The 15,401-nt window shown below is 40.0% G+C and overlaps 1 protein-coding gene across 2 annotated transcripts in view; it reads left to right on the top strand.

Annotated features, from left to right (window-relative positions):
• The window catches only part of LOC120432503 (C-1-tetrahydrofolate synthase, cytoplasmic), a 231,747-nt gene extending 217,189 nt beyond the window's left edge, over positions 1-14,558 (top strand). For both annotated transcript variants that reach the window (XM_039597724.2, XM_039597722.2), the window contains 8 exons: positions 3,701-3,825; positions 3,892-4,126; positions 4,393-4,504; positions 11,246-11,477; positions 12,148-12,321; positions 12,383-12,852; positions 12,909-13,876; positions 13,928-14,558. In XM_039597724.2, the coding sequence (XP_039453658.1) occupies positions 3,701-3,825; positions 3,892-4,126; positions 4,393-4,504; positions 11,246-11,477; positions 12,148-12,321; positions 12,383-12,852; positions 12,909-13,876; positions 13,928-14,170 (2,559 nt within the window). In that variant the 3' untranslated portion in view covers positions 14,171-14,558. The remainder of the gene's footprint in view (positions 1-3,700; positions 3,826-3,891; positions 4,127-4,392; positions 4,505-11,245; positions 11,478-12,147; positions 12,322-12,382; positions 12,853-12,908; positions 13,877-13,927) is intronic.
• The last annotated feature ends 843 nt before the right edge of the window (positions 14,559-15,401 follow it).

Raw genomic sequence — 15,401 nt, forward strand, 5'->3', positions numbered from 1 at the left:
TTGTGTTCCGGAAAGTAGCGCTTGCAGGACAAGTCTAACAGATTGAACAACATTGTAGCAACTCAACTCAGAATACAGCTACCGTCAATAGTTTATCAGTGTCTTGTTACTTTCAAATGAATCTACAAAAGCTCCTGTACGAAAAGACGCATATATTGATGTTTTTCAGATAGATCAAAAATTGCTTGCTAGTTAAAATCACTTTTTGAAAGCTATAATTCATGACCATAGAAGAATATAGAAGAACTTGTTTGGCATTACGCTAATCTTTAGAGCTCCCGAAGATCCTTAGAAGTAATATTGAAAACCAAGTGAGATATAGCATAATAACCTTCAAAGGAATCTAAAAATATCGCTAAAATCGTTTTCTACACATTATTCATACCAAAAACAAGAGGTTTTTACCTGGCAACAAGCATAGCATTACTTTAAACGAAAATGCCATTTAGAACTAGCTGAGTGCCGTTAAGAAGAGCTCTTAGTGCCGATGCAGACCGCAAAGGCATTTTTTTCTGGTTGAAACGGGAAAAATATTTTTGAAATCCCAAGATCAAATGCCAAACAAGTATTTGTCATGTTATTCAAGCTGAAAATCATCAAATCAGCTCAATACTATTCATTACTGATAATCTACACTTTAATCTAAACAAAGCATAGAAGTTTTATAATAGTTTGCAAGGCTTTTTGTTTGTTCTTTGTTGTGCTTTGGTTTCTAATCTAATTTCTTTTCTAATGCGATTATATATTTAAAATTATTTTAGGGGAAATATACCCTTTCTAATCAAACACCTATCTTCGTCCTATGGAGAGTTTGATGCTCGATTAAAGCTCCAAAAATACTACATAGTCTATATACTTACCAGAAACGGCACCGCCTCGAGTAAGCACGCAAATTTATGCCATTTACTGGCAATAAAATCAAATTTAATGCACTTTTGATCATAATTTCTATTTTGCGAGACCATTTCTCATCATTTTGGTGGCACACACATCCACACGCAAGATCAGAGGTTAACTGCTTAACGAAAGTCGCCATCAATATCTTTTCACTTGCGCTAACGATTTCAAAGCGCTTAAGATATAAAATTGCTTCCAACTACCGGCAACATGTTCTTTTGCACATTAGTTAGTCACTCACTTGAAAAATAATCCCGATACATGTAAATAATTTACAAGCGCCATAAAAAAAAAACAAACGCGCTTAGTCTTCTGACGTTTGAATTTTGACTACCCATTCCAATCGAAGGCTGAAGAAAACCGAGCGAGGAGCGAAGGCAAATAAAGAACAAAGGGTGGCCACCAACACCACCAACATGCTGGTGCAGCGCCTGTTGGAGTGAGCAAGTGCTGCCAGGAAACTTTCGCTATAAATGCTACTTTTCGTGAGTGTTCGCTTAAAATTTCATCAATTTTGGCAGCACTAAGCAGACCCAAAAGAGCGCTGGAAGAAAAAAAGAACTAAGCTAAAAATAGAAAAATGGGCGTGGCCCAATGCACTCGACTGATTAGAATGCATTTTTGAAATATTTTTCTAAAATGCTTGTAAAAGGAATAGCATAACTTTTAATAAAAGTTAAAATAAACAGGAATGTTCACAAAAAGTTGCTCTACTCGTTAGTGTACTTGGTTTTAATGAATTTCTAGGAACAATCCAGATTATCCAGTATCATTCAAACACGACCGCTTATTAGGCTTAAAATGGGCCTATTTCTCCTGGCATGACATGACAAGAATTTTCTCATAAACTTTTTAAATGTTTAAAATTACAAATAAAAAGACAACAAACAGAATTATAGATGCCGATGTTGAATTTTTGATAAGTTTACAAATTCATGTTTTATATAAAGAATATTTTACATCTTAAATCGCTACCGCCAACTGAGGAAAATGGGGACTTCAGTCTAAATAGGTTCAGGAGATTTTAAAGCAACTAATTTGGAGATCGGTGTACTTATTGTTTTCTTTTATTCCTGTTTTAATCGAAATCAATAAGAAAACAACATATTATGCAAAGAACACTAAACAGGTGTCGTGATTCAATACATTCGTCTGGATTTGCCTGAGATGTTTCATGAAAAATAATTTAAATCATGAATAAATTTTTGAAAAATTATAAAATTATTAAGAAAATATCTAATGCGCTAGGCATTTCCCGGCTCGATACATTTTTAACAATTTTTCTTTCTATGTCAAATTAATGCTGATATCTAGAGTTTTTTTTCTGAAAAGGTTCTATAAACATGTGAGACACAAAAGCTTATAGGACCTTAAGGTGAAGCCGTTGATCATTTTCGAAGAAAATTGATCATCACTATAAAATATTCTGTATTAAATTCAATTTAACGAATTTCAGCACCAAAATGAATCAGCATGTGCCGGTTGTTCCCATCTTGAAGCCATTGAAGGAATTTTTGATCTAAATCAATTGTGCTTCAAAATTTATATAATTTTGTGGCACAGTCATTGACGTCCTAGTTGGCAATTATTGATTAATGACGATTTCCATAACTTTACCAGGAATGGGCTAATCGTTACCAAAAGGAATCAGCATGTGTAAAGCACTATTCTAAACAATTTGTTGAAGGAATTTTGTCAAAATATTGAAAGCGACGCAAAAATTATATCTTTGAACGAAAAATCATGACAATGATGGAAGTCTTCACGTTAACAAAACCCTGGATATATGCTTAATATTTTTTATCGTTTTTCATCGATTTCCACAAAAAACACCCTGAATCTCCAGACCAAAATTTGATATTTTTTTCAAATTTCGGGAATTCCCGGGACAAAATGTAAAAAAAAACCAGGGGATTCGGGAATTCCCTGTTTTGGAGAAATCCCGGGAATTCCCGAGATGGACGCACTAATCGGTTTACAGAACGATGCAAAATGACTCAGCTATGGGAGGGAATCATGGCAACGTCCAGCAAACAAAAACAATCAAATGTCAAACACCCTTCAATGCTTCGTTTCGCAAGCCATGAGAAAGTGAAATTATTGACAATTGGAAGAGATTTTTAAGGATAACTGAATCCATGGGACCGTCGCGGAAAGATCCTTCAAGCAAGAGAAAATATTGAGTAATGGAGAGATTCGAATGCAGTTTGAAGGATGATGTATTAGCGTGATGCCTTCAAGTTTTGTATCATTTCCGGCATTGTTTTGTGAAAAAGTTTCAGTTTTTGTTATAGGTACCCCATCGGAATCCGGCTTATCTCCGGTAAAAATGATCCATATTTGTCCTCATCTAACAAATTATTATAAGATTTTAAAGAAAAAATATTGGTCAAAAGACTACCCGAGCGTTTGAGTTTTCAAAAAAGTTCTGATCTACCTGAATATTTAATTTTATGATGCCAAACTGTACTACCGTATAATGTTATGCTACAAGTTTATATGATTATTTCTCGAAAAAATATATCTAGTGACAAAAACAAGGGGAGCACTTTGCCCCAGGGGATTTTCGGATATTTTTTTGTATCGTCTCTACCACCTTTTCCGCTTGTTAACAAAATTAAATAAAAAATAATTGAATTAAAAATTTATGCATTTTACAAGGTTCGACTAGATTGTCTATTCATTTTGAGAGAAAAATCATATTGTTCTAGCTAATTTAAGCTTATAGTGCTAAAAAGTGCAGGTGCCCACTGTCGTACTCTCAAAAAGTAAAGTAATTTAAATTACCTCAACTGAATTTCAGATTACCCGACTCAATGAAGATCCCAACTTTCACGGTATCATCGTCCAGATGCCCCTGGAGTCGGACAACCCGATCGACTCGCACCTGATCACGGATGCCGTGTCTCCCGACAAGGACGTTGATGGGTAAGTTGTCGTTGATTTGCACCTCGGAGCTACAGCTATGATTGTGCGTGCATACTTTTCCAACAGTTTGAATACCGTCAACGAGGGTCGCGTCGCCGTCGGGGACCTCAGCGGCTTTCTGCCGTGCACGCCGAACGGCTGCATGGAGCTGATCCGGCGCACGGGCATTCCGATCGCTGGCTCCAACGCGGTCATCATCGGCCGCAGCAAGATCGTCGGCACGCCGATGGCCGAGCTACTCAAGTGGGCGGACGCCACCGTCACGGTGTGCCACTCCAAGACCAAGAATCTGAACATGATGGTAAGGTTGGCGGTTTGAAGTGTTTTCAGAACGAGATTCTTTTATGAAATTGATTCATTTGCATGAAATTTACTGAGATAAAATTTACTTTCAGTGTTTAATATCAAACAGGGATTTTGAGTGATTTTTATCATGTCATTTTTTTCTTCTTCATAACAAAGTTTAGACGTAGTTAGAATTGTTCCAAATAAATATTGTTTTGAAGTTTGCAAATAGTTTTAAACATAAACCAGTAACTTATGTTGTCTATCCATGACCCTTAATAGATCAAGAAAGCCGACATTCTGGTGGTGGCCGTTGGCAAGCCGGAAATGGTTCGCGGTGCCTGGGTTAAGCCAAGTGCGGTCGTGATCGATTGCGGCATCAACTCGATTCCAGGTGAGTGAAATTGCGAAGAGCTCTCGTTAGTGAATAAGAGTAGCTATTGCCGAGCAGAGGGGTATGACCGGGTTAGCAGGTCATCATCTGCGAAATAAAATTATACAAATAAACAACTCTCGCTTGGAGGTTGTTGCGTCGCGCGAAACGTTCGGTTATCAACAGAAAAAAGTTGTCTGTAGTTATGGCATTGAAAATGTCTTGCTATTAATTGCCACGTTTTGTACGGAACGAGAGGCTAATATCGCAAGATTTTTTGTTCCAAAATTTTCATAACTTTATTGTGTCCTTATAAACAATTTGCTATTCATTAATTCCGTAGTAACAGTTCAGAACACTCAAACCCCGATGGTTTGACATCAACTGTTGTCAGTTTTAGTTTTTATCAATCACAGACAGAAATCATGACTGATATTTTATTTAAAGAAAAAGACAAAATAGACTTCATATAATTTTTACAAAAACTAATATTTGATGCTCGATTATTTTTCAAAGTAATGGAATTTTGCCCAAAACGATGCAAAAACTCCCAGGAATTAATTTGAATAATGTTCGAAAAAACGAATCAACGCAAAACTTCACAAATATATTTTATAGAAAGCTTCCCAGTTGAAAAAAACTAAACTTAACAAAACCAAAGCAAAATTGACATAAAATAAAAAAATTTTCAAAACATTCTCATTTTGATAGGAAATGAAATTTAGCTTGAATTTATTTAAAAAAAATATTAGTAAAGCTAATTTTTGAAATTTATAACAAAATATGCTCATGTTTAAAATAATGTTATTATTTATAAAATTATTTATGAAATTCCATTCTTCAAAAATTGCTCATGTTTGAGAGAATGCAAATATTAAAAAAAAAATGATGGTATTATTCAGAACAATTTCAAGGAGTAACCCCCCCCCCCCCCAAGAACGGCCAAATTCCCCCCCCCCCCCCAGGGGTCCTCACCGGTTGAGAAACACTGTTTTAGTTTGACTTTGACCAACCAACGGGGTACAAACTAAAAAAGTGTCAAACGAAAAAGTGATCAACCACCGAGGGTTGAGTCTAGTGCAAATCTCCATTTGTAAACAATCAGCCTATCCCTTTTGCTCAAGTGACAGTTCACGTCAAGTTAGAGAGGGATAGACTGCTTGTTTACAAACGCACATTCGCCCTATTGAACTGTTACTACCTACGGAATTTCAATTGTAGTCTTTGAATCAAAGTCAAGTCAATCGCAAAGCAAATGCAACTCTCAAGTCTGGAGTTTTTTTGAAAAGGTCCAATAAACCAAATTTCCAGTTTTTGCTTTTTGGGTGTTTTTGAAACCGCTTTGAGTCAGGGGTATTAAAAAACACCCAAAACGCCAAATATGAAATTTTGGTTTATTGGACCTTTTTAAAAAAAAAAGGTGCAGGTGGTTATGTTCTGCATGACCAATAAGACAAAGAACTTTGCACAAAACTCTAAAAAATCATTCTATTGTTATTTATATTTTTTAATTCTTTGCCAATTTATTTAATCCTTAATAAGTAATACTAATTTAATGTCTTCAATCATTGACATCTCTGTGAAAATAAATTGCCAGAAAACGAAACTATTGCCAAAACAAGTATGGTTCGGAAAATGTCTATCCCCCAACCCCCCCCCCCCCCCATGGTGCAACATTCTCGCGTGAAAGTTCCACGACAGCAAGAGAAAAGGCAAAATTTGCACCATGTTGCCACATTTCATGCGAACTATTTAAGCTAGCACTTAGCCTCAGAAAATTTCAGTACCTTACGAGGTTTCGTCAAAGATGGATCCACGGTGGTAATTTTATTGCTCAGACACACACATCCACACATTGATAGACACAGGTTGTGCACCAGCTTGGGAGGAATTCTGTTCTTATAAAGATTGTTGGACGGTCACCCGAAAACCAGAATGATTTAGGGCAATGGGGTTGGGACCAATCTGGTAGGATTTTGGCCACACCCGGAGTGGCCATTGCCCTGAGGGAAGGTTCAACCGGGGACTTTTATCAAACCATGCGACTTGGGGCAATATGGGTATCAAAATTCATGATTTTTGATACTGGTAATGAAAATGGCCATTTTGACAGGATTGGCCACAACCTGGAGTGGCCGGTGCCCTCAGGGAGGTTCTCCCGGGAAGACATTTATCGAACCATGCGACTTGGGTCAATATGGGTATCAAAATTCATGGTTTTTGAAACTGGTAATGAACATGGCCAGTTTGACCGGATTGGCCACACCCGTAGTGGCCAGTGCCCTGGGAAAGGTTCTACCGGAGGGGCATTATTCGAACCATACGACTTGGGGCAATATGGGTATCAAAAATCATGGTTTTTAAAACTTGAAATGAAAATGACCATTTTGACCGGATTGGCCTCAACCGGAGTGGCCATTGCCTTGGAGGAAGGTCCTACCGGGGGGACATTTACCGAACTATACGACTAGGGGTAATATGGGTATGCTGATTGATACCCATATTGCATCAAGTCGCATGGTTCGATTAATGACCCCCTGGTAGAACCTTCCCCAGGGCACTGGCCACTCCGGGTGTGGCCAATCCTGCCAAAATGGCAATTTTCATTACCAGTTTCAAAAACTATGAATATTGATACCCATATTGCCCCAAGTCGTATGGTTCGATTAATGTCCCCCGGTAGAACCTTCCCGAGGGCACTAGCCACTCCGGGTGTGGTCAATCCGGTTAAAATGGTCATTTTCATTACCAGTTTTAAAAACCATGAATTTTGATATCAATATTGCCCCAAGTCGTATGGTTCGATTAATGTCCCCCCGGTAGAACCTTCCCCAGAGCACTGGCCACTCCGGGTGTGGCCAATATCCTACCAGATTGGTCCCAACCCCATTGCCCCAAATCATACTGGTTGTCCGGTGACCATCATAACAATCTTCATTAGAACAGAATTCCTCCCAATGTAGTGCACAAACTGTGTCTTTCAATGTGTGCGTGTGTGTGTGTGAGCAATAAAATTACCACCGTGGATTCGTCTTTGATGAAACCACAGTAGGTACTGAAATTTTCTGAGGCTAAGTGCTAGCTTAAATAGTTCGCATGAAATGTGGCAACAGTGGTGCAACATTCTCGCGTGACAGTTCCGCGAAAGCAGGAGGCAAGGCAAAATTTGTAAAGTGCTCTCAGCCAATCAGCAGCCGAGATTTTTCCTGCATTCATTTTTTATTTTCAACTTAACTTTTGAATACTTTAACAAAGTTTTATCAACTTTGTGAGGTAGTCTACTTGCAATTTAAGACTTCCCCTTTTGTTTGGTGGATAAAGCATGCAGATTGCTTGAATTGGGTGGAAGATATAAGCGTTCAAACAATTACAGAAATCGTTACACTTTCGCTTCGCGAAATTTTGGATTGACACCCGTAGACAGTGCCCTTAGGACAAAGTTCTTTGTCAAAAACTCCACAAGTGTACATTGTACAGCAAAGTACACAGCAGTCTTCTACTTTGATGCGCTTCTGTAACATGACCTATCTGATAGAAAACGAAATCACTTTGAAATTTAAGACCCAAGTCTGTCACACTGGGTCACATGACATGTTGCGACAACGTATGTACGTCGTCGTATGTACCATCTAATCAATCCTGTTCCAGAAGCCGTATAACAGTTTGAAAGGGGCTATAAATACATACAATCAGAGGATCGACAACAATAACTCTCAACACAAGGGAGAGCCTTTGAAAAGCCAAAATAGAAGGCGCTCCAAAGAGGAGATAACGAAATTCTCTCTCTCTCTCGTTTCCCTTACCTTATCGGGCGGAATGTGTCTTTTGTACAGCAATTTAGGGGAGAGTGGGGAGACTTGATCCCCGGGGACACTTGATCCCAAGCCTGTATCTCGTCAGCATGTGGGTAAAACATTTAGCTTTGTTCTAGAAAGTTGTGCGAAATTGACTAAAACTCATTGTAGAAAACAAAGAAAAAAATTAAAAAATGATTAGATTGAGTTACACACATTTTTCTAAAAAGTGCAGCAAAAAACTTCCAAGAGATCTTTTTTCTTTGTTTTGATAAGTCTGGAAAACACTCAAAAATTATTCAAAAAAATATTTTTTATACATGAATTGTTTGATAAACATATCAACTCCAAAACCCTTACGCATTTGACGTTAAATTTATCGTCATACTATTTTTACAATCAATTGTTTAAAAAAATGCATTTAGGGAGACTAGATCCCTGCATTTTTACAGTCACTGGAATCAGCCTCAAGATTAAATAATTGGGCTGGGTTTTCGTACATAGTTTCCTTTAGTATAGTTGTACATAACTTACTGCAGTTTGAACCATTTTTCAAAAGTTTTGTAAACAAAAATTACCAGCTTTTGTAAACATGCTCAATTTTGGTCTAAAAAAGAAAATTTCAAGTTTTTAAATATTTTGCATGCTAAACTTGTTATATTTTGAAAACAAACGTACAGGTTTAATGTGAAATTGCTGTAACTTATAAAAAATAAAAAGTTTGGATGAATAAGAAACATTTTGCTTAAGATTTTTTCAAAATGATGAAAGGGGGATCAAATTACCCCCAACATTTTGAAAATGCAGGTTTAAAATATTTTTTTAAAACACTTGGCATGATTCGAAGAGTTTATCTGGTGAAATACCCTTATCAGTCATACATAGTTGAATGTTTAAGCTTTCAATTCATGCAAAAAGATCATAGTTTTGTGAGAAATTGACAGAGTTTTGTGCGATACAAAAAAAGGGGATCAAGTCTCCCCACTCTCCCCTACAGTGGATTTAGAACGTTTGCCCGGTTCTTGTCCTCTTTGATTGTTTGTTTGTTCTGGTTTGTAATAGAGAAAGGTACCTGAGACGATTTACACTTGTCGTAACATATTTGCAGTTGAAAGGAAATTGTGGCCTGCACGAAAAGTCATCACGATCTCAAAACTTCAAAAAATGAGCATGTGTTTGGCAGATTAAGGACTCGGTTCTAATTCCATCCATTTTGCTGTTTCCCACTATTTAGACAAATTATTTTGCAAAACTTTTGATGGAAACTTGCTTAAGCTCACTTTCTTCTGAGCTTTGCAAAACGCATGTTCAGTTGTTAACGTCTTTTAGATGCTGTAATTGAATATCATAGTAATGATATGCCAACATTAGATGCCAGGAGACTTTTCCCTTTTTCTAGAAAATAGTCTTGTCAAATTTAATTCAAAAATCTTTCAAATAAATTTTTGTTTGTTTATTCAAGGCAAAACAAACATGTTCAGAGCATGAACTAACCGTCTACTGCCCAAATTTTTATTTCCCAAATTTAGATTTTCCGGTGTTCAGGAGTTTATTTTGAGCAACATTCATTGTTTAGATTCATGTTTAAATAATGTTTGTTTCTGTAGTATTTTGCCTACAACACGGAAAAAGATCAATTCCCGTAATCGTGAATTGTGTTCATGAATTTGAGAACCACGAAGGAACTTAGTAAGTTTTTTTTAATTTTTTTCTTACTCTTGGTGACACCTTTATTTACAAGTAATAATTGTTCCAAAATGGATTATGATGTGACACACAGCTGAAAGGATCTCCAAAGCTCTGTTATGTACCTCAAAAGCACTTATTGTATCTTGATTATTCACCAATAAAACCGAATTGAATTGAATTGAACCAGGAAGGAATTCTTTCATGAGTACGGTGCATTTCTGGAGTTTTTTTTTTTTAAAGGACCAATAAACCAAATTTTCAGATTTTGCTTTTTGGGTATTTTTCAATACCCCTGACACTTAAAAAGCAAAAACTGGAAATTTGGTTTATTGAACCTATTGAAAAAAAACTCCAGATTTATACTATAAACGTGAATATATTCTTGACACAATTCACGATTTCGAGAGTTGACTTTTTTCCGTGAAACATTATCTTTTGCCTATGTAGGGGAAATCTGGAGTTTTTTTTGAAAAGGTCCAATAAACCAAATTTTCAATTTTTGCTTTTTGGGTGCAAAAACTGGAAATTTGGTTTATTGGACCTTTTCAAAAAAAACTTCAGAAATATACCCATTCCCATCACTCTAAGCGGTGGTGTCTGGATGATGCTCGATACTCCGGGGTGTTCCTTGAAAACAAAGTACGCCAACGACGCCAACCAATAGAGTAGCTTTACGTGAAAGATTCTGATTATGTTGGTTTTGAACAAAAGTTATTCCTATTACTTTATCAAGCAATTTACTAAAATATTTCCGAAGTCTATTATGGTCAGACGAGAATGCAGTGATGCTCGCGCAATTTCTATTAACGGCCGATTTTTTTTCCAGCACACTTGTGTGACTGCCAGTTCATATCGATTGTACACAACTTTAAGGATTTAACTAGCAAAAACTTGAAATAAAATGTGCAATGGTCTTATAGGCCAATTGTAATCATAACAAACTGCTTCAAAATGTGCTCAACGAAAGTCTTAAACTCAAATTATTATTGCATAATTTTTTCATTTCTAATTTTGCCTACATCGTTGTTTGTGTTTGTGTCTATTAAAATTAATATTGGCGACTTTTTAGTCTACCCTATTACATAACACTTTGTTGTTATCAATATTTAAAGAAACACCAAAAGCCGAAAATCAGAAACAAGCAACCAACCTATGAAGTGTATTATAATGCCTGAAACCTTCCTTCTCTCTCATTCCCGCTTCATTGTTGCCTTGTTAACTGCCGAACCTGATCCTCTCTGGGGGCTTCACCTCAACTCGACTTGATTCAACGGCGAAGACCCGACGAAGAAGAGCGGCCAGCGGCTGGTGGGGGACGTCAAGTACGACGAGGCACTGGTGGTGGCCTCTCACGTTACGCCGGTGCCGGGCGGGGTCGGCCCGATGACCGTCGCGATGCTGATGCAGAACACCGTTCAGTCTGCCCAGAGAGTCGCCCGGAGAATGATCGACATGGAGTTCCGCTGGCCGATCAAGACGCTGTCGCTGAAGCCGCTGGAGCAGGTGCCCAGGTAAGGTATTCGACGAGCTCGTTAGAGCCAGGTGGGTTGTAAAACGTGTTTCAGAACTGGCAGGCAACAAACTATGCATGACAAAAGTGATACGCAAATTAGGGGCAATTAAAAGTGAGTTTTTTTGCTGGGTAATCGTTTGTGATGACCTGGCTGTCCTGTGATTGCAGATTAGCAGTTAATTTTGGCAATGCTAAATTTTTGTGCGTCATAGCTGAAAATTTGTTTTCATTTTCAGCTTATAAATTCATAAATCTACTCAGACATACTAATACCAATATAAATTTGAGCCAAGTTATCACAAGATTTTAAATAAGTTAAGCTTTTTAAAGTTTCCAAAGCAGATTTGAATAAAAAAAAAGCTTTGGCTTAGTTATCTAGTCAAACAGGTCTTTAACTACGGTGCTCAAAATACCGTTATTATGAAAAAAAAAGTAATCCGAGATATTGATTTCTATCTGATATAGTTTTCGAGATACATCCATTTAAAGATTGCCTATTACGGTAATAACGATATTTTGGACACCGTGTCCACATTACATAGTAGAAAAAGTAAGCATTTTTTACCCGGGCTTATGATTACTCTTGGAGATAAAAAATAATGATGATTTACTTGCACATAAAGCTCTTCATTAAAAAAAAACAACAACAAAAATCTCATCTCACACAGTGACATCGAAATCGCTCGCTCCCAAACGCCCAAGGACATCGCGCTGCTTGCGTCCGAAATCGGGTTGGTCCGGTCGGAGGTGTCGTTGTACGGCGACAAGAAGGCCAAAATCTCGTTGAAGGTGCTGGAACGTCTAAGGAACGAGGAGGATGGTAAATACGTGGTCGTCGCTGGGTAAGATCCTATTGATCGTGGGATTGTAATGCACGGGTTTTGAGGTTGTCTCTTTTTCCAGAATCACTCCAACGCCACTGGGCGAAGGTAAGAGTACAACGCTGGTCGGTTTGGTCCAAGCGTTGACGGCGCACAAGGGATGCAACTCGGTCGCGTGTTTGCGTCAGCCGTCGCAGGGTCCGACGTTCGGAATTAAGGGCGGTGCCGCCGGTGGTGGCTACTCGCAGGTCATTCCGATGGAGGACTTTAACTTGCATCTGACCGGGGACATTCACGCCGTTACGGCGGCCAATAATCTGCTGGCGGCCCAGCTGGACGCGCGCATATTCCACGAAGCGACCCAAACCGATCAGGCCCTGTACGAGCGGTTGGTTCCGGCGCAGAAGGGTTCACGCAAATTTTCGCCGATTCAGCAGCGACGCTTGAAGCGACTCGGAATCGACAAGGTCGATCCGTACACGCTGACGCCGGAGGAGATCCGACGGTTCTCGCGGCTGAACATCGATCCGCATAATGTCGTGTGGACCAGAGGTAGGTCATGTGGTTTTTCGATTGTTCCTGATAGCTGATTTTTGTTTTGATTACAGTGCTGGACGTTAACGATCGCTATCTGCGCAAGATCACGATCGGACTGTCCCCGACGGAGAAGAACATGATTCGGGACACGAGCTTCTCAATTTCTGTGTCTAGTGAGATCATGGCTATCTTGGCGTTGGCCACCAATCTGGGGGACATGAAGCAACGCTTAGCCAAAATGGTGGTGGCGTTCGATCGCAGCGGTGCGCCTGTTACGGCCGATGATCTGGGAGTGACTGGAGCGATGATGGTCCTGCTGAAGGATGCTATCGAGCCGACGTTGATGCAGACGCTCGAAGGCACTCCGGTGATGGTCCATGCTGGTCCGTTTGCCAATATCGCGCACGGTTGCTCCTCGATCATAGCCGATGACATCGCGTTGAAGTTGGTCGGCAAGCCGGGCTATGTAGTTACGGAGGCCGGTTTTGGGTCGGATATTGGCATGGAGAAGTTCTTCAACATCAAATGTCGTGCCTCGGGTAAGATCCCAAATGCGGTCGTGCTGGTGATGACCGTTCGTGCGTTGAAGATGCACGGAGGTGGTCCTCCAGTCATCTCCGGGGCACCACTCCGCCGCGAGTACACGATGGAAAACGTTGAGCTGGTGGAGAAGGGTCTGCCCAACCTGATCAAGCACATTGAGAACGGACTCAAGTACGGAGTCCCGGTTGTGGTGGCCATCAACGCTCACTCCAGTGATACCAAAGCCGAACACGATCTGATCAAGCGCACTTGCAAGCAGGTCGGAGCATTTGCGGCCGTCGTATCGAATCACTGGGCTCTGGGAGGTGCCGGCGCTGCCGACCTCGCCCAAGCCGTCATGGATGCATGCAAGACGACACCTAACTTCAAGCTTTTGTACGAGCTAGACCTAACAATTGAGGAAAAGATTCTCAAGATCGCGAAGGAAATGTACGGGGCCGGTACCATAGAGTTCTTGCCGAAGGTTAGGGACGCCGTCAGGCTGTACACGGATAAGGTTAGTAGACAAATTGCTTTGCTAGAAACACTTAGAAAGCTCTCCTTTCAGGGCTTCGGAACTCTGCCAATCTGCATGGCCAAGACGGCCATGTCGTTGACGGGAGACCCGAGCGCCAAGAACGCACCGAAGGACTTTAAGCTGGTCATCAACGACATCTGCCTGTCGGCCGGGGCCGGTTTCATTGTTCCGATGTGCGGCGAGATTACCAAGATGCCCGGACTTCCCACGAGGCCCTCGATCTTCGACATTGACCTCAACACCGAGACGGGCGAGATCGAGGGTCTGTTCTAACTGACCCTGCTGCGTAACACCAACTACTGCTGCTACTACCAACCAACCCCTCCTTCCAAGCTAACCAACCCAACCCGGACAGGAGACGAGTTCGCTTTGGCTTAGGAGGATAGGACAGGAGCGGGGACGCGGCGCATTCTTCACTCACACTCTCTATTTTATCTTTCTCTCTTTATCTATTTTAATAATATCCCAACATAATGTTAAATGATATATCATTGAGCCTTTATGAAGCCACCTTTTGCTTTTCTCTAGGTATAAAATCGATAGATGCTATATTTTTTCGTGTTAGGAAAACAACGTTTTTAGCTCGTTTGTATATTTGTCTAATAAACATCTCTGCTTCTGTTACGATTGTAAGGACGTACAAAACAGTTATAACTAACTATACGGTGATGTATTATTCTTTTGTATCCGAAACTGACCGGAACCAAACAAGTTTCCTTAGACAAATCGGCATTCTAAGTGATAATGGGTCACAGTGATAATGGGTCACTTATGTCCAGTGTGTGGACATAATTTGGACTATTGTCAATTCGGCCGTTCAATTTTCGGTGTGATTCCCAGATTTACGCTTTCAAATTTCTTACCATAGAATCTCGTGATATTTATTTAAATTGTAGAACGGCTAAATGTGTTACTTTATCAGCAACAGGTCTTTCGACCATATGCTTACTGCTTAAGATCGTCGTTACTCAAGAGACTCTCTGCGAGGTTCTTGGTGACACCCTTGAGGGAAGATATCAACGGCTCGAGAAGCATTTTTGTTTTGGTTCACTCAAAAACGGTCAGAACCATTTTCAAAATATCGGAAAACGGTATTCGTTGGTCTACGGGCTGCCAATCGTGCCTCGAAACAGCAGCTTCCGGCTTGGTGGTTGGGACTGGAGGAAACACACGGTTGAATGCTGCCACTCCCCGGTTGTGGCAGATGTGTTTTTGTTGGTGGACTTCCGGTTTTCGCACTATGTGTTTTGCTGGATTTCATCTTCCGCTTTGGGCCTCCTCCTGGTGTAGAATAGACTCTGATTGTGGCTCTTCTTCCGAAAGGACGGTGTAGTGGTTCTCGACTTTGCTAGTCTTCACGATCTCTGCAAAACACCACTTGGACCGTTTGCTAATTTCCTGCTTCAACTTGTCCGACCCGTCCTGCCGCTCCTGGTACTTCGGACAGCACCTAGTTTCGTGCACTGCTCCTCCACAAATCAAGCACTTCCTTGGCACTGCTACG

The sequence above is a fragment of the Culex pipiens genome, chromosome 1, assembly GCF_016801865.2.
Source record: "Culex pipiens pallens isolate TS chromosome 1, TS_CPP_V2, whole genome shotgun sequence".
Classification (NCBI taxonomy): Eukaryota; Metazoa; Arthropoda; class Insecta; order Diptera; family Culicidae; genus Culex; species Culex pipiens.